At 46.3% G+C, this 20652-nt stretch overlaps 1 protein-coding gene across 1 annotated transcript in view; it reads left to right on the top strand.

The window, feature by feature from the left end:
* BLNK (B cell linker) overlaps positions 1 to 20652 on the top strand; it is a 76977-nt gene that overhangs the window by 23153 nt on the left and 33172 nt on the right. Inside the window, exons 2-4 of the mRNA XM_036264937.1 lie at positions 5790 to 5855; positions 9622 to 9671; positions 18632 to 18672. Of these exons, the coding sequence (XP_036120830.1) occupies positions 5790 to 5855; positions 9622 to 9671; positions 18632 to 18672 (157 nt within the window). The remainder of the gene's footprint in view (positions 1 to 5789; positions 5856 to 9621; positions 9672 to 18631; positions 18673 to 20652) is intronic.

Genomic DNA, 20652 nt, shown 5'->3' on the forward strand with positions numbered 1-20652 from the left:
CCTCAGGCCTAATCCCCGACCCAAGGCTCCCAGAGCAGGTGTTCAGTTCTTCTCCAGAGCCTTCGCTTCTCCTGGTCTCCTCCGGTCTGATGCAGTCCTCCCTCCCCGCCCTTCAGCACAGGGTCCTGACATTGCACCACTATCCTCACGCCCACCTGGATCAGAGTTTCAGCCACTTAAAGGCCCTCAGTGTGCAGGGGGGCAAAGGTGCAGAGAAAGACTGGGTGGTGATGATATGGTAATAACAGTGTCTGGTGCCAGGGGCACTAGACTTATGAGAGTGATCCCGTCATAAGGTTAATCGCCGTGTTGTACACCTGAAACGAATACAATTGTATGCCAAATGTAACTGAAAATAAATTTTAAAAAAATTTTTTAATTCTTCCCACTGTTAATCTAAAAATAAAAGACCTTTCAAAGTGGAAAAGAAAGGACTAGTTGGCTAAGCAGACAAAGCCCGAGGGTGGTGCTCACTTATAAAAATGTTCTCAATATAAATGGAAAATGCAACTTATAAAATGTCAAGTATTAACTTAATCATGTAAAATCTATCCACGCCATACATGTGTAGTTAAAAATGGGAAGGTTCCAATTAAATGTTAATAATGGGGGAGACTGATATTTTAAGTGCTATTTCCAAGTTTTCATGCAATGAGCGTCTCTTACAGTACCATACAAAATAGTGCCCTAAAGTCCCCTGTCACCTCTCCACCCTACCCTCCCCACCCTGAACTCCCAACAACCACTGATCTTTTTACTTTCTCCATAGTTTTGCTTTTTCCAGATTCCAGGTGGAATTATACATAACGTAGCGTTTTCAGATTGGGCTCTTTCACTTAGCATAAATTACATTTTAATCAGAAATAAAGTTATAAAATTGAAAACCGTACAGTCTATGCCACCAGCCACTACTTATATGTGACTCCAAAAAGGGGAAAGCAAAAAACAAAAAAACAAGTAAAGAAAAAAAGTTACATCATCTTTTGCCATTTAAAACACAGTACCCCAATCCCACTCTTACTGATCTCTGCCCAGGGGGTTCTGGGAGAGTCCTGGGGCTGCTTACACATCCCCACAGCTCCACACTGGCTCTTGACCACACGGAAACTTAGTAGAAATGCACATTCTTTGACCCCACCACATACCCACCCAATCAGAAGCTGGGGGTGTATTAAAACTGCATTTCAATAGCTCTCCAGGTGACCTGGATGCAGTTTAGTGAGAGAGTCACTGATCTATCAGACGCTAAAGGAATATACTTCTTTGCAGGCAACAAACAAACAAACAAACAAACAAAAAACTGCTGGTAACTTTCAAACGATCTAAATTTGTCCTCTCTCAGTACATCATGGGATCTAAATTTGTTGAGATCCAGGCTCAGCCAGGGTCACACTACTATAATATGCTGTTAAATAACTAAGTTTGTTGACATGAATTGAAAAAAAAATTAAAAACAACAACCAAGGAGAGAGAGTAAAATTTGATTTGGTTTATATAAGTAATAATAATAATAATAATGATAATAATCACTTATACAATGCCACAATTTTTAAATGCTGAAATGCTATAGTGCTTAAAAATTGCATATTAATATTATTTCAAAACATATTGGATAAGCCTTGTTCTTCATTTTATTTTACTATATGAACATGGCTGTCTCTTCACAACTTAAAAAAATTAGAACACGGCCCAGCCGGTGTGGCTCAGTGGTTGAGCATCAACCCTTGAACCAGGAGTTCACTGGTTCAATTCCTGGTCAGGGCACATGCCCAGGTTGTGGGCCCGATCCCCAGTGGAAGGCATGCAGGAGGCAGCCAATCAGTGTTCTCTGTCATCGATGTTTCTATCTCTCTGTTCCTCTCCCTTCCTCTCTCTCTAAAATCAATAAAGAAAAAAAATTTTTTTTTTAAATTAGAACACTGTGATCAATGGAAGGATATCTCTGAAAGGGCCAATCAACGTGAAGGTATTTTATGTCTTCCCTATGTTCACCTCTACACGATCTATCCAGTAAAACGCCGATGCCTAACCCAGAGCAGCCTCTCCTGGAACAGTCCAGTTGCATATTCCTTTATTACTGCATGTGGTACAGGTTCAGTGGAGAAACGCACCCCTAACGGAGCAGGCAGCACTAGAGAGCAGGAAGCTGCGCGTCACACCATGTGCGTGGCTGACCAGTCCAGCTAAACTAAGAGCATCATCACGTCTTCTTGGTTTGGAGGACACTTGCCAGGTAACTAGTGTGGCAGGTATAACTGAGCAGTCCGTGGACATCAGGATTTGCATGAATGAGATGCAGAAAGAGAAGAATATATTAAAATGCAAAACCTATGGTTTATGACACACTATAACAATTTACTATAATTATAATAAATTTAACAAGATAATAAACAGTAAATGCCAAGAAGCATCTAATACCAAGTTCAGCAAATGAAAAAAGTATGTCAAACTCGTTGGCAACAAGGTTCATGTTTATGCACACAGCAAAGTCTCTTACACAAATCGGCCCCGCTTCCTGTTGCACCGCCTGTGCCTCTCTCCCAAACTTCTGATAGGATCCTTCACTCCGGCTCATTCACCCCTTCAACCTGGTTAAGCATTAATTCAGTCTAAAGACTCCATTCATCTAGTCAGCTTACAACCACAGTTGCCCTCTGATCTCCATTTGAAATGATGAAATCGCCTCCCACTCAATCCATGGCCACCACCATCTCTCAGTCTCTTTCTCTCCACTCCCAGGACTCCTGTTGTTAATTTCCCTCCATTCCTTTATCGCAGAGATTCCCTATAGGAGAAAGGGGTTGAATGCAGCATAGAGGTGAACAAATTCTAGAATATTGTAGGGTTCTGAGGTGACTCTAGGGTCCAGCTTGGGGACCCTCTGTCACTCCATCCTTTTCTCTTCTGCCCAGCTTGGTGCTTTGCTGAATTCACACGTGTGGGATCAGTATGCCCAGCCTCCCTGACTGGAATACAGAATGTGATCGAATTTCTTTTGTTACCCAAATAATAACTTGGCACTGACCCTACCTCACATCCCAAGTTAGGCCCCTCAGTGGGTCCCCAGTAATGTAGATCACTCCCCAAGATTCAGCCTTAAGGAGACCCTGAAAGAAGTTTCCCTTTTCCGTCTCCTCTGCCCCCAGCCTGTCCTGCCTGTGCTCCACTCCGCCTTGCAGTGGAACACTCTTACCCCCGGCCCAGCTAAGGCCAGGCTGCAATGCTGACAGGACACCACTGAAGATTCAGGGACAATGGGGAGAAATGGCCTCATTGAGAATGGCTAGTGATGACATTGGGTATGGCTTTTCTCAGAGCCGAGGCTTAGACCCAGCCTCAAGTTCAGGGCCACCACGCCCCCCCCCCCCCCCCCCCATCTCCCCACCACTGAATGTCCCTCAGGTCTGTCTATGCTCTTCAGGGCTCCAGCTCCTACCAGTCATTAGACCGAGAGCAGAAAGAGCTTCCTAAAATCCCAGTCTAAGTTCCCATTCGTTGGCTGAGAATCTACTTTTTCCCAAGATGATGAAGAGTAGGAATGTCCATCTCACCCCACCGCCTCGGTGTCCAGTGACCCCCAATAAACAGCTATGGCAGAACGTCAGCACAAGTGGATTATTTGGCCTTAAACTAACACTTACTGGAGGGTGCCAACAGGCCAGGCAGAGATCCTCTAACAAGCTGTCTTCTCATCCTCTGACCTGCTCCATCCACACCAAAAAGCTTTGCAGCATGTGCCTCTGAACCCTTACAGAGCCAGAGCATTTCCCCCGATTCCCCCGACGACAGGGTTTCCCAGACCTGCACTAAGCGTGATGGTGCACCATTCTCCTGTTACCTTACGGAAGGCCTGGCTCCCACAGTCAGAGAAACCCGCGTGCCGGCTTCGGAAACCACAGTTTCTCCAGGTACAATGGCTGTCCACAAGCCTTACACTCTGTTAACAAAGAGCCCAATCAAATGGTTTCTCAGAACAAAGGAAAGGCCTGGCTGAAAGGTGAATTTGAATACCCTACTCTTCAGGGCAGAACCATGTTATTAGGAAGAAAATAAAACATAGCCCTATACTCCAACCTTGTTAACATTTTTCTGTATATATGTATGTAAAACAGATAGTAAAAGAGACAGACTAAGGTCATGCTATGAAGAGTCAAATAATGTAGAAAAATTTTAATTGTAAAATAAAAGTCTCCTTTTTACAAAGAAGTCCCCGCCCTCACCCCAGCCACTGATCCTTCCTCTCCAGCTATAAGGACTGGTAGGGCCTGAAATCCCCCTTGTCCCTTTGCCAAGCTGTGTGCCCCGCCCCTGGGCAGTGTCCACCAGAGAAAAGGGGACCTTTGTCTAATCTGTGTGAAAGCACTCTATTGGCCTGGAAAACAACCCTTTCATGACCTCTTGCGTATCTTTGTAAAAAGTGATGTACATACCAGCACATATGCATGTATACGTCCTTTCCCCCACAGACAGGCATATGTCACATACTATTCTAAACTGTCCTTCCTTCCTTTTTTTCTCCTCCTTTTCCATTTTTGTTTAACTTAATATTTCTTGGGGATTTTTGTACGCCAGTAATACAGATGTATTGTGGGTTTGTTTCTTTTAAAGGGTTTGTGGTATTCCATTGTATAGTTTTATCAAAGTTTATTTAAGTAGTTCCCTTTTAGTGATTGATGGCTGTTTAGGTTGTTTCCAGGTTTGATAGGGGGAAGGCAGAAAGGATTAGGGTTATTACATATAATGTCTATATGTATATAATGTGGATATCTAGGTAGTAGTATAGTTTTATGACCATGTTCATAAGGCAATCCCTAGCAGTGGGATTTCTGGGTCAAAAGGCATATGGACGTTTTACGTTTTGACAGGTACCGACTGTAACAATTTTCATTCCCAAGAATATCTGTATTCTCACACCCTCATTAACCATGGGTATTATCACACGTGTTAAGTTTTGCCAGTCTGATAGGCAGAACACATCTCATTGTTTGATTTAGATTTCTTTAAATAGAAACAATGTTAAATATCTTTTCATTGGTCTGTTGGCCACTTGTCTTTCTTTTCTGTTAGCTATGTGTTCACATCCTTTGCTCATTTTTCTATTGAATTGTTAGTCCTTTTTTTTTTTTACCGAGTTGTAAGATTTCTTTGTAAATCAAAAATTATTATTATTATTACAAATATTTTTCGGGCATGTCATTTATTTTTTTATTTCCCCCATATTCCTTTTTGTTCCACAGAAGTTTTGAATACCTGTGCAGTCAGATTCACTAATCATTTTCTTCATGGATTTTCTCTATGTGCAACTCTTAAATGACAATTTTTCCAGATTCTACCTCGTAAAGTTAACAACAGCAAACCCTGGGGCCTGATTTCAGCCTACACTCTTGCTTCAAGGTGACCCCATCCTTGCGATCTAGGTGCTCGGAGGACAGTGAGTGACGGACAGTGAGGCTATGACAGGATCAGGAGGCCTGGCCTCATGTCTCCTTGGAACAGACAGACCTGGGAACCAGAATTCCTCATCACAGCCACCTGATGGGGACGTGGCCCAGTGACCACGTTCCGTACAGAATCATAGAATCAGTCACCCTTTCTTTCCCTTTACTCAAGTAGCACATGGTCAACTTGATTAAATATAACTAATTAAACATAAATAAATACAATATAATTCATGCTATTTAGGGGTTTTATTGTAGGGTTTTTTCTCTCTCTTCAAGAAAGATAGAAAACATTTTTTTTTTAAATTAACCTAGTTATTAATATGTTATGTTTAATTTTGTTTCTTACAGGCAGTTTCAAAGGATGGTCCATGATATTAAGAACAATGAAGGTGGAATAATGAACAAAATCAAAAAGTAAGTTAGACTCCAGAGCACTGTCCGAGCATGAATATGAATGACACGAGGTGCCAGCCTGTGCCAGGCGATGAAAACAAAGTTCTCTGTTCCCGAGTCAGCAGCTGCAACCTCTTTAGCACGTAGCCCTCCCTCCCTCGTGGGCGAGTCCCCGGTGCTCAGATCCACACTCAGGAAACGTGGCGAGTGAGTGGGGCGGTTCTCAGGGCACTTCGCTTTCCCCCTCACTGCTCAAAAGGGGAGCGAGGCCATTTGAGGTGCTGAGTACATGTCCCAATAACATTTACTGAAGAAAGAAAATCAGCTTCCAGCACCATTTAGCCAAGGGCCATGAAGACAGGGTGGGAGAAGTCCAAAAGAGAAGTGACAAGGACACTTTTTCAGGATGCCATATCTGCTTTCCACACTTGGATTTCTGCTGTTTCAATTATTGCCTTACCTGGTGTTTTCAGTTGGCACTTGGAGAGAGAAAGCTAGAATTCTAAGTCTTCCTGCACACAAAACTCTTAAGGTTTTTTTTTAAGAAAAGATAAATTGTACATAAAATTGTACATATTTGCATTTGACACTCAAAATCTAAATCAAGAAGAAAGGGGAACTGTTATTCTGTTAAGTTTTTAAGCTTTTCTTTTTAAAGAAAGTAATACAGATTCAACAGGGGGAAGAAATCAAAGAGTTCAAAGTTGTATCAAGTCAAAATCTCTCATTTCTTCATATCCCCACTTTAACCGACTCCTCAGAAATGGATGTTGTCATGTGGGAGTTTGGCATATAAATCGATATGTATAAGCTCACGCGCGCACATGCACACACACACACGCACACACTGACAGATACAGCACATACCTTTACACCCAGACATTTTCACCATGAATGGCATCATACTTCATAAACCATTCTACCAACTTGTTTTGCTTTGTTCAGTGATTTTACTTAATGTTATATCGTGGGCATCTTTTTTTGTTGGTATGTAAAAATAAAACATATTCCCTTTTAAATAGCTGATTAAGAGTCTACTAGAGCCCTGGCCGGTTTGGTTCAGCGGTTAGAGCGTCGGCCTGCGGTCCGGAGAGACCCGGGTTTGGTTCCCGCTAAGGGCACGTACCTCGGTTGCAGTTTGTCCCCGGACCTGGTTGGTCGTGCGGGTGGCAGCCAGTTGGTGTGTCCCTTTCACATGGATGTTTCTCTCTCTCTCTCTCTCTTCCTCTCTCTCCCTCCCACTCTATCTGTACAAAAAATGGAAAAATGTCCTCGGGTGAGGATTAAAAAAAAAAAAAAAAAAGAGTCTACTAGAAATATATTATTGTTCATTTCACCAACTATATATTGTTGGACATTTTAAAAGTGGAGGTGGGAATTTAAACTAACACAATGTTTTCAGAGGGTGATTTGATAATATCTATTCAAGTAAAATAAAAACTTTGTGGCTACTTCTTTCAGTTTAACTGTCACAAATAATATGTCAATAAATAGCCTTGGCAGACTTTGAGTATACCAGAAAGCTAAACTCCTAAAATAGAATTTCTGGGTGGAAGGATTTGTGCCCTTCAAGTTTTTATTGATACTAGCAAATTGCTTTCCAAAAATGTTGTACCGTCAGTAGCATATGAAGGTACATTTCCTTGTGCCTTCAGAACAGAGTATTCTCATTCTTTTTGGTCTTTGCTAAACTTCAAAGTAAGAAATCACTTTTTGTGGTGTTTTCAGACTATAAAATGTAAACGAGTCTCAGTACGTATAAGTGATCATCATGAATGGTTCAAATGGTCTTCTGCTTGTGGGGCAATAGTCATCTCATGGAGGAGGAAGACTCATCTTCATGTTGCCCTGTGGCTGGGAGACGTGTGGGACCGTTTCCATTGATTATTTCAGAATCTCGTTGTTTTATTCACTAGCAATTCCAGATTATCCCACAGTCGTCAGTTTCACAATACACCCGTTTTCTCAGTAACATGGAGCCTATTTCATGGTCAGTCATCTTACAGCCGCCACAGGGCTCATGTTTTCCAGACAGTTTCCATTGCATTATACCACTGTCCCCAAATGCACGCTCACTCGACAAACTGTGTTTCTTCTCAGCGTGGAAACATGGCTGCCCCAGTCTTTACGCCTCGTGAAGCCAATGGCCCTTTGGCTCGAAGTGACGTGCAGCCCTTAGCGCGCGCTCGTAGCCAGGCAACAGGTGCCACCTCGAAAGGAGGAAGCATGGTTGAACACGCTGGTTTCCTAGCCCGAGGCTGTGACAGAGCAGTCACTGGTCCATGGCCGGCCGAGAAACTAAGGACCCGGAGTGCTGGGGGCCGGTGTGCTGCTGCTGGCGGCAGGGAGGCCCCAGCACACCTTTCCCTCCTGCTCGGTGGTCAGTGACCAACAGGCCTTCCTCGATCCTGTCCCTTATTCTGTGAGGATGACCTCCACACATTTGGGGGGTATTCAAATACCCTCTCTTTTCTTCTATAAATGATTACAACAATTTACAACAAAATTTTACAATTTTGCTGGTCCAAGAACAGGCCTGGCCCCAGATCCAGCTTTGTCTTTGTTTCTCTTCCCTACACCACCTGGGTGATCTTTCTCTCTGGACTCATCAGAGGTCTAACGACCGTGTGTTCCCAGCACACCCTGCTGGCTTGCAGTGGTGTGGGAGTCACTGGGGAGACGAACGCAGAACGGGTGGCAGCCACTCGATGTGTCCCTTCACGTCGATGTTTCTCTCTCTCTCCCTCCCATTCTATCTGTACAAAAAATGGAAAAATATCCTCGGGTGAGGATTAAAAAAAAAAAAAGAAAAGCAGAATTTCCACACAAATATAATTATTTTTGCAACATTACAATTCTGGTTTATATGTCTTATTTTTTACAATTAAACACAAATTTATGAAGTGCTTTTTTCCCCAAGAAAATAAATAAGTTTTTGTATATAATGATTACCTTATATGCTGCTTCTAAAGGATGTACTATTTTAACAAATACAGCCTATTAGATATAGGTTTTATTTATATATTTTAAATTTTAATTAAGTAAATAACTCTTAAATAAAGTGGGTAACTATTATTAAAAACAATAACTCTATAAACTTTACCCATTTCAAATAATGAAAGAGAAGGTGTTGCTAGTACTTATAAAAAGCCTAAAACTGGGATACAGTTTTTAAATATAATTTTAATTTTCTTCTTTTAATGAGTGGAGAAAGATTGTGAATATTCAGAACATTTTATATATGTAAAAAGACACCCCAGTAGTTTTGAAAGGGCTTGAAACAGTTTGACTTCTAAATAAGTGAAATATCACAATCCCCACCCTAGAGATACTCACCGCTCACTTGCTTGTCAGCTTTATAATAGCACAAGAATAATTTCAGTCCACCCTACAACTTAAGTGCTCATTATAACTAAGTGTTCCTATTAAAGCACTTATTACATTACTTATTATATTAGAGTACATCTTCCCTTATCTTCCTATCAACCAGTCAATATCGACCACTTGCCTTCCTGAACCCTGGACTCAGAGCTTACTCAGTCCTCTGGCCTCTCGAAGCCCTTTCTCCGCTGGCTCCACCTTTGCCAGGTCACAGTGCACATGGGGCGGGTGAGAAGCCTCTGATTGACGGCTTTGCTACCTTTTCAAAATATTTAGAATTTTGATGCGATAGGCCCAAAAGAAGCCATTATAGCATTCGTTATCTATTATCTCTATACCTGTTTATATCATGGGCCTTGACACCACTGTCCTATCCACTGACCCTTTGTCACCTTGTCACCTCCAGGCTGAAAGTGAAAGCGCCTCCAAGTGTTCCTCGAAGGGACTACGCCTCCGGTAAGAGTGTTTCTAAAATACCTGGATTCTTGACTCATGCCGTGTTTATATTTACTTCTTGAAAGGGGAACTATGTCCTACTCACATGGAAACAAAAGGTGCCCATCCAAATTATAAGAATGACCAAATCCCATCCGTCTGTCCTTCCATCCAGTCAGCTATCAAACATTTATTAAGCATCTTCCATACCAGGCACACACAAGGTCTCAGGTAGAAGTACAATGCTAAACAAGACCAATGTAGCGCCTCGCTCACAGAATTTACAGTCTAGGAGGGAAGGTGGATGGTGTTAAAAGCTATTACAATTGTGGTCGGGAAGCACAACATTCTCCAGCAGTATTTCATCTAAGCTGAGGTGGAGGGTGTGGAGGAAGTGGGGAAGGGAGGGCTTCCTGGATAAAGAACAGTTAAAATAGATATTCGAGGGGGGGGGGGGATTCATTATTGCTGGCACGTGGTTACTCAGCCCTCTCCCATTCCAACGAGGGTCAAGTTTGTCAGCGGAGAATCATTCGTCTTGAAGCTGGTCATTTTTATGGCAGTGGTAAGCAAAGTAAATAATCCAACATATTTTCCTTTTCAGAACAGATGCCTTGGGAGGATAGGTCTAAAATATGTTTCTAATGGCTTAAATGTAAAGATTCCTTGGACATGGACAGATCTATACAGCCCTCAGTAAAACAACAACAAAAAAAAAATGAACAAACAAACAAAAAATCTCATTCTTCTCTCCAAGTTCTAAAAGAAAACAAAGCAAACTACACCTGTTAGGTACCCAAAGGTTTTATGGGGAAATTATAAAATTATGGAGTGTCAGGCTTAAAAGGAACACCGGAGATCATGCCGTCTAAGATCCAATCCAATGCTTAAACCTACCCCGCCACCATGTACCACAAACAAGGCCCGCTTTCTGCCTGGATCTCTCCTGCGATGACAGCCCAGATCTGTCAGGTCCAGGCGGGGACAGGTAGCCCTGGTGGAATATAGATGTGATCCATTTCCTTGTAGCTATCATAGTCTGTCCTGATGGCCGCACAGCACAAGTCTTTAAATACTACAGAAAGTAGAAACCGTTGTTCTGTGTAACTGCAAGGATAGAGCTAAGAAGTTAGATTATTTGAATGTTTTCTTCTCTAGAACAGACATCCCAGGTGCTCAGCTATTCTACACATACTGTGATTGACTCAGCCAATACTACACCAGTGTGCCCTGTGTGATACTCACTGTGCGAGGTATGGAGTGGGGAACAAAATATAGTCCCTGGCATTAAGGTGCTCAGTGACTAGTGAGGAGTCAGGTAAACAATAATGCCGACAGGTACATATAAATTACCAAACATGGTCCCTGCTATGAAAAATGGCAGGAACAGCGACAGGGAAACTGTGGGGTGAGGGGACAACTTAGGTAATCAGGGAAGGTCTCTCTAAGAAGGTGACCTTTAATTCGAGTCCCAAGGGCTGAGCAGAAACATTTGTCAATTTGTAGATGAACCACACACACCAGGGACCATCAATGATTCCTCCTCCTCCAAAAATGCAATCTCTTAATCCGATTAATTGTAGCTTTCGAGTGTCTCTCAAATATGTTTGTCCCTCTCATTCACATAGCAACAACTTGGACCCTTCATCAGTCTGTTCGTCCTAGTACAGAAGCCTCTAAGTCTCCTTAATTCCTCATCCCATGTGCTCCTGTCAACCTGCACCAGGGAGCTGTTCTGAAATACCTTTGCTTAAACATTCTCCTGGCTTTGCGTCATCAGCAGGAGGAACTGCAAACCACGGAGCCTGCGTACAAGGCGCTTCAATGTCTAGCCACAGGGCTGTGTAACCCAGGACAGTGCCCTCTCTTCTCCTTACCTACATCACGCGGGGACTGAACTAGAAGCTGCCAGGTTCCTGCCAGTGTGACTACTTTACACTCACAGAAACACACATCTCAGGAGCCCAGGGCCCAGGAGTGAGGCAAGCTTCTCCCAGCGCCCCTGGCTTTAGGAAGTTACATCTTCCAGTTTGTACTTAATCTCTCTTGGGTCTCAATTGGGTCTCCTAAACCCTTGCTACTTGAAGGGCGACCCCTAGCGTGCGGCATCAACACTGCCTGGCAGCTCGTTAGAAATGCAGACTGCCCCACCCCACAACGGAGGGATCAGTTTTGCATTCTAACTGGAGCTCCATGGGATCTGAATGTATATTAAATTTGAGAAACCCTGCTATAAACCACCAACTCTGTCCTCACTGCTGTTCCTGAACTGAAAGACAAAGCCACTAGTTCCAGGATCTCAGAAATTGTCTCACCAAACCATAGGGCCTTGCCTACTCTGCTCTGACACCCAGTCCCTAGAAAAGGTCCTTTTGGCAAAACCACCATCACCACCTGCAGTTAGTACCTCCCTTGCCATCCCCCTCCCCACCCCCAACTCATGTCCTAGAAGCATTTCCAGCTGCTTCCTCTGAGCCTTGGGGACCCTGAGCAGTTGCAAGCCCAGGGCCTCAGAGACCAGCCCTAACAGCTCTTCCTGAACCCAGGGAGTCTGCAAGGTCCTCAAAGGTGCCAGAGCTTGGACACCTTAGCCCACCAGAGCCCCGGAGCTCGAGGCCAGTCCAGTGCTCCCTGGCGGCCTTTGGTCCACCAAAGACTCCTGAAACAGCCTCACCTGTCTCCCCCGATGCTGGAATTATGTTTTTCCACCGAAGGGCTTCCCCACCCTCTAGCCAGGAAAGTGTGTTGATCTTGGTGATACTGATCTTCAGAAAGCAGCGAATGGGAGGGGCCAGCGCCCCCCAGTGGCCAGCAGAAGAGTTACCGCAATCCTCTCCTTGGAGAGGACAAAACTCGAATTATACAAAGAATGGAGGCCCCTGAGCAGAATGTATTACGCCCAGCAACTGGTATTCAGAAGGGGATGATATGCAAAATGTGTCGAATTTACTCTGTTCTGGGTGTTATCGAAGCTCTTTACAGACTTAGCTCACTTACTCTCCCATCAGCACCATGAAATAGAAATACAACCTGGGTTTCCCAGACGAAGAAAACACATCTCAGGAACATTAAGTAAAGTGCCCAAGGTTCCTGCAGCCACTACAGGAAACCCACCCCGGCTCCCACTCCCTGTTTCTCCCTCTGGGCCAAGCTGAGATGGTCACACTTTTCGGGGGAATTTCTTACTGTCTTGAAGGCCCAGAGCCTCTGACATCAATGCCAGAACCTGCTTCCCAGTTCCTGTGCTTTCATAGTTGAACAGCCTCTGGAGTCTTTGAAGTCTGAGGTCTGGCTCGGGAGGGAAGGAGGGGAGACCAGCCATGGTGACCCCAGAGTCTGCTGGGGCCATTGCAGAAGCTCCACTGGTCCCTGCACAAAGCCCGGAGAGGTCGGAGCTGAATCCGGCCTCTCTCCTCGTATGCTTGGGCTCCGCTGCCCAGGGGCTGCTGTGATGCCCCCAGCAGGTCCACCCTCTCCTCCCTACACTGACGTCATAGCGAAGAGATCAGAGCAGTGAGGAGGTGAGGCAGAGCAAGGTCCCGGGACAGGGATTTCTGGGTAACTGCCTGCCACAGAAGTGTAGGATGCGCATCACAGCCACAGAATACGTGAATATAACACTGCTTTTGCCCCTGGCCCGGCGTCCTCAGCAAAGCCAGCATTCAGATGGTGTTCCGTCTCCTTATTTACACTCTAACTGGTGGTACCAACAAAGTTCACGCGGGGAGAGCCGATTCCACATCAGTCCTGGCTCATGGAACTAAGAATAAAGGAACGAACTTGGACTCAAAGGCATGTTATAGCCTAGACAGTCCTGAAGGATCACCCCACCCAAGCTTCTCGTGTTAGGGATAGCTGGAGACCAGAGAGGCAAAGTGACTGCCCAAGGTCACACAGCCAGGCGATGGCTAAGCCAGGACTATGTCTCTCACTTATGCACCCCTCTTTCACCCCCACCACCCCATTAATAGGGCCTTAGGTAGGGATGAATAAATGTACCAAAAATGGGAATTTCCAAGATGTATTTAGACTCGAATCACCTCTCCCAGCCAGGCCTTGGCCTCAGCTCCCCACCTGTCACACGCCTTCTCGTCTCAGGGTGTGCCTAGCAGGACCGTCTGTCCAGCAGAGCCTCCCTGCAGCCTCTGTAGCTCTGTCCCCAGCGCCGCAGCTGGTGCACTGCCTTCCTTCTTTCCTTCCTGCACCCCACTGCCGGGTGTGGGGGAGAAAGGGAGGGCCCGTGGCCCAGGCACAGCCGGGAGGGAATCAGAGCCACGACGGAGGCCGAGTGTCAGACAGGCAGCTGTGGAGCGCACCCCGAGAAGCCCGTGGCTGGGAGGCCACCAGCACTGCCCCACGGTCTCTGGTCTCCTGATGACTGGACCGAACGGCTGATCACTCCCTTGCCTTCACCCCCTTCGGTCAAGACCACTCCACAGAGCCTTTCGCTGCCCTTCCAGCCATCCCTTCCCCTCCCCAAGGCTCTCAGTCTACGGAGCCTTCGTCTCTTCATGGCTGATGTTACTCAAACGCCATCCTCCTCGTCAGCCTCCCCTTCTCCAGCTTGGCACTGGGACCAGTGTCCACTGTGACTGGGACATCCCCTCGGCTGGCAATGAATCTAGCTTTGTTTTCCCTCCCAGCATATTCCCCTGTGACTCTCCGGCAAAGCTCATTCATTCTGTGCACCTCTACGCCTCAGGGAGTCCCCTCCCATCCCTAGGCTAAGCCTGTCCCGCGGGTCCTCCAGGGCTCAGCTCAAGTCCCTTTGACAGAGATCCTCATGCAGCCTCTCAGCCCTCACTGAGAGCACCCTTCTCGATCTTTCCCGGGACTGGCCATGATTTCAGCTGCTGGGACACAAATCAGGGGGTTTTACATCACCCTGGACTGTCTGATACACAGTTGTTCTCTTAGACTCTAGGTCTTCTATTACTGTTGCACAGGATGGCTCAGTGAGAAGACCTTGAACTTTGGGGTCCTATTGGCCCGGGGAGGAATCCTGGCTTTGTTCCTTAAGCATTGTGTGAACCAAGAAAAGTTTTGTAACTTCCCCAAGCCTCAGATCCCCGATCTAGAGATGAGATTACCTATCCTTCAGGTTATTGTGAGAATTAAGGAGAAAGTCAGTTAATAGTTACAATCATTCACTGGGCCCTTACTCTATGCCAGGCACTCCCAAGTGTTCTTCCATTTTCATTCTCTCAAAACCTGCGGCATAGGTACTACTAATAGTGTCCATTTTAGTGACGAGAAAACTGAGGCCCGGAGGTTAAGCAATTCGCTTAAGGCCACACTGCTAGAAAATGGCAGAATCAGGATTTTCAGGAAGACAGCCTGCCCCTCCGTGTCTCAGCCCGGAGCAGATGCTGAGATGGGGCCGCTGTCGCCTTTCCCTAGAGCCCAGTGCTGAGTCCACGGTCTGGGAGGGTCACACGAGTCACAAAGCCTGGGCCAGCAAGGGGAGGCGTCCCTGTGCTGTGTGGCATGAAACTGTGGCAGTCATTGGAGCACAAGCCCCAAACCAGGTACATGACATAAGAGGAAAGGTTTAATGAGAAGTGTTCTATGTAGAAATCCATATAGTTTGTTTTTCTAATACGTGTGTGCTTTTTAAAATAGAAATGGTATTAAATTATGCATATTTCAACAGCTTGCCTGTAATTTTATTATTTATGTTTAAACCTTAGTTATGTATCTAATCCCCTGTTCTCATGCATGGTTTTTTCTTTCTGTTGATTGCAGGGTTTTGCATTTTTGTTTTTTTTACTGTTACAAAAGAATGCTTCAATAAAGGGCTTTATAGACTCAAAAAAAAAAAAAAAAGAGGAAAGGTTTTCCCTGACAGGGAGGCCCAGCCAGCATCTCGGTTCCTGGCAGGGGTGTGACATCCCACAGCTAAGATCAAACCACCTGGCCCGTATCAAACTTGAATTTACCCTCCTGAAAATGTCTGCCCCAGAGGCGTTCTTGGATCCATGGCTTGTGGTAGCCACACTGCATGGTTGCCGTTAGAGTGAAATCGAATTGGTATTATTTTGAGGGTTGATTGATCACTGTCAACACCTAGGACAGCAATCAGTGGCATGACGACAGCATTTACTGTGCCAGGCTTTGCAAAGCACGTCACGTGTATTATGTTACTTGGCTGTCATGAAAGCATGAGGCAGGCACTATTCTCATCCTTGCGTTACAGGTGAGGAAATGGAGCTTTACACAAGTACTGGTCCACTGCCAAGCAGGCAGCAAAAACCAGAGCCAGGATCAGAACTCAGGGAGGCTGGTTCTCAAGCCGCTGCCTGCACACTGTGGGCCTCCCCCCCTCCCCCCGAGATGCTGGAAAACCACCCACTCCTTTAGGTTTAGCATTTTGGCTTGTCACGCTTTTCAGTCTGGGCAACGGCCTGCAAGGTTGCGGCTTTATCAGATGATGCTGTGAGTGGCTTGTGGGACCAGGTGATGAGTGTAGCGGGGGGAGGGTGGGGCACCATCAAAACCCTCTATCACATGATGCTTTTGTCTCTTTACTGCCTCGATGTGTCACGGTGCCTGGATTGGGCCATTCTTGTTTCTGCTAGGTTTTACCTGACGTTCAGTGGCTCACAGAGATTCCAGCAGATAGCCAGGCCTCCAATCCAGCCCCCACGCTGGCTAGCCACAGGCTTTCAGGCAGATTTTGCAACTTCTCTTAGCCCCGGTTTCCTCGACTGTAAAACAAAAATCGTAACGGCACCTCCACGTAGTACCATGTTAATGATCAATGAAGAAATACATTTATAACACTTAGCCTAGCAGACCTTGACTAGTGCATGGATTACAAATGCAAAATGATCCAGATACAAAGATAAATAAGTCTTGCTTTTCAGTACAGAGTGACACTAATTGTAGCACAGGGCAGAGTGAAGTACACATGACAGCGAGGGGCCAGCAGCATCCAAGGGGGCCTGGAGGAAGGAGGGATGAGTTATGACCAGAAGGACTGGGGAAGACTTTATGGAGGAGGTCAGGCAGGAATCTCCATGGAAGAAGGAAGATGAGCTGGGGGAACAGCATGAGCAGAGCAGAGAGATATCGAAAGTGCAGGATGGGAGGAAGGAGCTATCGGTACTGCTGGACGTGAACAGGGGAGACTGCTGCGAGAATTCAGTGCAGGGACAGGCGGTGGAAGCATTTGAATGTGCTGATACAGAGCCCTGACTCTCTTCCATAGGGAGCCACTGATGATTCTCGAGGAAGGGGACAGCATGAGCCAACCTTTAAGAAAATAACTAGAAACAGTAGGAAAGATGATTGGAGAGGAAAGATAACAGAGACAGGAAAACTAGTTAGATGGCTACTGCAAGTACTTTCACCAGTAGCTGATCATAAAGTGGACCCTGACTCACTGAGAAAAGGTTCGGCAAATTCAGTGACCAAGACAGGCAGTGGGTTTTACAGAGGCATTTTATAAAGGTTTCTATTTGAAAGGTTGAAACAAAAACATCTTGTTGCCTTAAGTGTTGATTTTCAATGATCCTCAAACTTAAGTGCCAGGTACGGGCATTCTGGGAAGAGGGCTTATTCACCTATTCTTTTAGAGTTCCTCGGAGAACCCCAATGGTTGCAATATGCTATCATTTGGTATAAGTCAACCAGAAGAATAATTTGGTGAGAATTATTTTTCTGCTAATGTCCAAGTTTGACCCATTATTTGGCTTTGTAGAACGAAGCTCCTTCTTTGAGCCTGTCATGCTTTTCCCCACAGAGGGTGCCTTTGTTGACAATTTGGCCTCTGACCCAAAGACCTTCCTGCCCCCATTTTGACTCTGCAATTCCTTTCCCTGTGCCTCTGTGGAACCCCCCTAGGGCTGGAGTCTGTGGTCTGCTGAGGCGGGGGGTAGAAATGGCAATGAGTGGTTCTGTTGAGATTCTGGGGAATTTGGGGACCATCCTCAGGGCCCTCTAGCAGTGGTTGCTCAGCAAGATGGGGGGGCAGGGGGGTTGGGACCCTATGGTGCAGTCGCTGGAGCCACTCTGCCCCCTGGACCTATGTCTGGTTGATCACCTACATAGAAAAGTAAGCTGCACTTAACCTCTAAGGCCAGTTCACGTGACGGGACAGATGCTAAGCTTCTCATACTCCAAACGTGTTTAGGAGAAAAAGGGTCAAGTATTCTCCTTGCTTGTCATAATTCAGACCTATTTTATTCTTCCAGATCAGAAACTATGTGAGACTCATCATATCCATTTTTATTACCCCACAGAGCCTAGCATGGTGCCCACACCCTGGAGCGCAGACAGTGAGGCATCATGGGGCTGGGGTTCAGGGCATGAGCTTAGAAGCCAGCCTGCAGGGTTCGACTCCTGGCTCTACCGTTTACTATCTGACCTTGGGCGATGACTTATTTTCTCGAGGCCTCAGTTTCCTCATAAGGCTTTTAAGAGAGCTAAATGAGTGCCCATCTCGAATAGCATTGCCTGGCATGTAGTGAAGCGCTGGGTACAAATTTCCTTAATAAAAAGTCAAAGTTAGAACCAGAGGGAATCTTAGAAGTTATCCCCTCATTTTACAACTCTGGAAACTGAGGCCCCCTCTCTAACTGGTTAGGAACAGAGCCTGGATGATAATTGAGGTCTGACTCCGTGCCCAGGGCGCTTCCTACTCCACCATCCACATACTGGTTCAAGGGATCCTTGGGAACAACACAGTATGGATGGCACGTTCCTACTGGGTTACTCTGAAGTCCCCAAAATGTCCCTTGACAGAGACAGATATGGGTCTGCTCCTAGTGGGACTTTTCTTAATGCTTTGAGAGTTGACTTAAAAAAAAAGGAATTCAAGAGTGAATGAACATCAGAGGACTGTAATAACCATTCAAGGTCAAGTAAAGGGGGCCAGGAGGCCCAAGGGCAGGGAAGGCAGGTGCGAGGTGCTGTGGGCGGGGCGGAGCTGCGAGCTGAGACTTACGTGTGTGCATTCTGCTTCCTCCATGCTGGTCCAGAGAACCCTGCTGACGAAGAGGAGCAGTGGTCAGACGACTTTGTAAGTATTTGCTGCTGCGACGAGGAGGGTGTCGTTTCCACCAGGGCCTGTGGGAGGCTTTTCTAAGGGTTTGTTTTGAACGACAGGCTGGTGGGCAGTTGCACATCACAGAAGGGAGATGGCTGGACTAGAAGAGCCACTACAGACGGCAGCCCTAACCTCATAAAGGCTGGTTTGAGGTGGTACCACGCCGAACTGGAGCTCTGTGTGCATTGCCTCACCTCGTCCTCACTGCTGCCTCTGTAGGCATTCTTATGCCCAGTCTCTGCTAGGATCCAGAGGACTCGCCAGCACAGCCAAACAGATGTTAAAATGTTTAAATACTTCCCTGTCCGTTGGCAAAAGCCTACTCTGAAGTCCCCAGTGCCCATACTCCAGGCCCCAGCGTAGGAGTTCTCAACAAACCAACAACCAGAGTAACTGCCTGGCACACGAGGGGGCCTCAGGACACTCTTTAGGGCCATAGTCAGTGCCTGGGCCTTATTGTGAAACATTTCGAATATCGAATGTCAGCCCCCTCCCCCCAGGTGAAGAAACCAAGGCATGGAGAGTTTAACTTGCAGTCCAAAATTCTCACTCAGATGCTCGGGTCTCAGACCCAGGATTCTAAACTCCAAGGTGCTTTCTGTGACCAGCAGGATGAGCAGAGCATCGGAGGCCGTGGAGTGAGAGAGAGGAGCCCGGCCACGATGACGTTGCAGGGTGATATGTCCGAATTAACTACAAAACCTCTTCCGGTTTCTTTACAACCCACAAAACCCCAGCAGCCACTTTTTCTCAGGCTGAGTCCTATAGGGACAAGACACCCTAAAAACTTCCCTTCACGATAATCATTCCTTACATATCAAATTCATGCCGAATTTTAGCCTGCTCCAATCAGTGAATTTTCTATCTGGAATGGATCCAAGAGGATCCCACACAAGAGACCATAGAAGGAAATTAAGGCCAAGAGAATGAAAATGACTTGCTCACTGTTGCTTAGTTACTCAGCAGCCCAGAATGGGAACCCAGGACTCATGTCCAGTGCCCAGAATTGAGCCTGAGCAACATGCTGTGTACACCACTGGAGTTTACTCCGAGTATAAGGAGACCGGAGTGCCTCTCTTTTCAACTGCAGAGAAGTTTTCTTGAAAGAGGGCACCAGATGGCCTCTCTGTGGGTCCCTTGGGCATGGAGTTATTTCCCAGAGCCCAGCAGCCACTGGTGCCTCAGAAGCACTGCAACTGCGCCCCCTGCTGGCTGCACGCACCAAGCCACATCTTAAGTAAAGTTAAGAAGCTGGTCCTCATGCTGAGGGACACCAAGAACATTTAGCCTGCTGGCTGGATACAAACAGCACACAGTGGGGACGTAGGAAGCACAAAATAAAATCACCCTGGAGAGGAGGAAATGACTTGTGTCTCAAAGTCAAACAACCAAAATCAAGGTATCAGCTATAGTAAGGATTGAGGAACATTCACCCGCAATTATTTTGACCTTATTGGATGAAATCCAGACCGGTTGCTAACACCTCCAGGCTGGATGAAATCTGGCCCCTGTGGACCTGCCCAGCCTTCCCCACCCCCACCCCCTTCCTGCCCCCTTTCAGCAGGGCCTTGCTCATCACAGCCCAGGCACACAGGCCTGCCCTCAGCTCCCACAACATGCCAAGGTCCTGCCCGCCTCAGCGACTTCAGACTCATGGTCCTTGGGCAGGAAAAAGGAGGCTAAAGAGGAGAAACCAAACAGCACTCTTCCATTCTTCCTCACTGGGTCAGCTCCTTCTTGTCCTTCAGGCTCGGTTTTGAGGGAATTGAGGTTTTCAGGGAATTGAGTCTCAGAAGCCCCATCCCTGCTCCATGAAAACTGAGACAAAGTGGGACGCTCACATCGTCTCCCTCTTGGGCACATGTGTGCGGGCACCTGCTGATTCTTTCACTTTCCAGAAGCAGCTTTCTCAGCACTTGCAGTGATGTCTCCCCGACAGACCACCACAGTAGT

This window comes from Molossus molossus, unplaced genomic scaffold (assembly GCF_014108415.1).
Source record: "Molossus molossus isolate mMolMol1 unplaced genomic scaffold, mMolMol1.p scaffold_m16_p_17, whole genome shotgun sequence".
Lineage (NCBI taxonomy): Eukaryota > Metazoa > Chordata > Mammalia > Chiroptera > Molossidae > Molossus > Molossus molossus.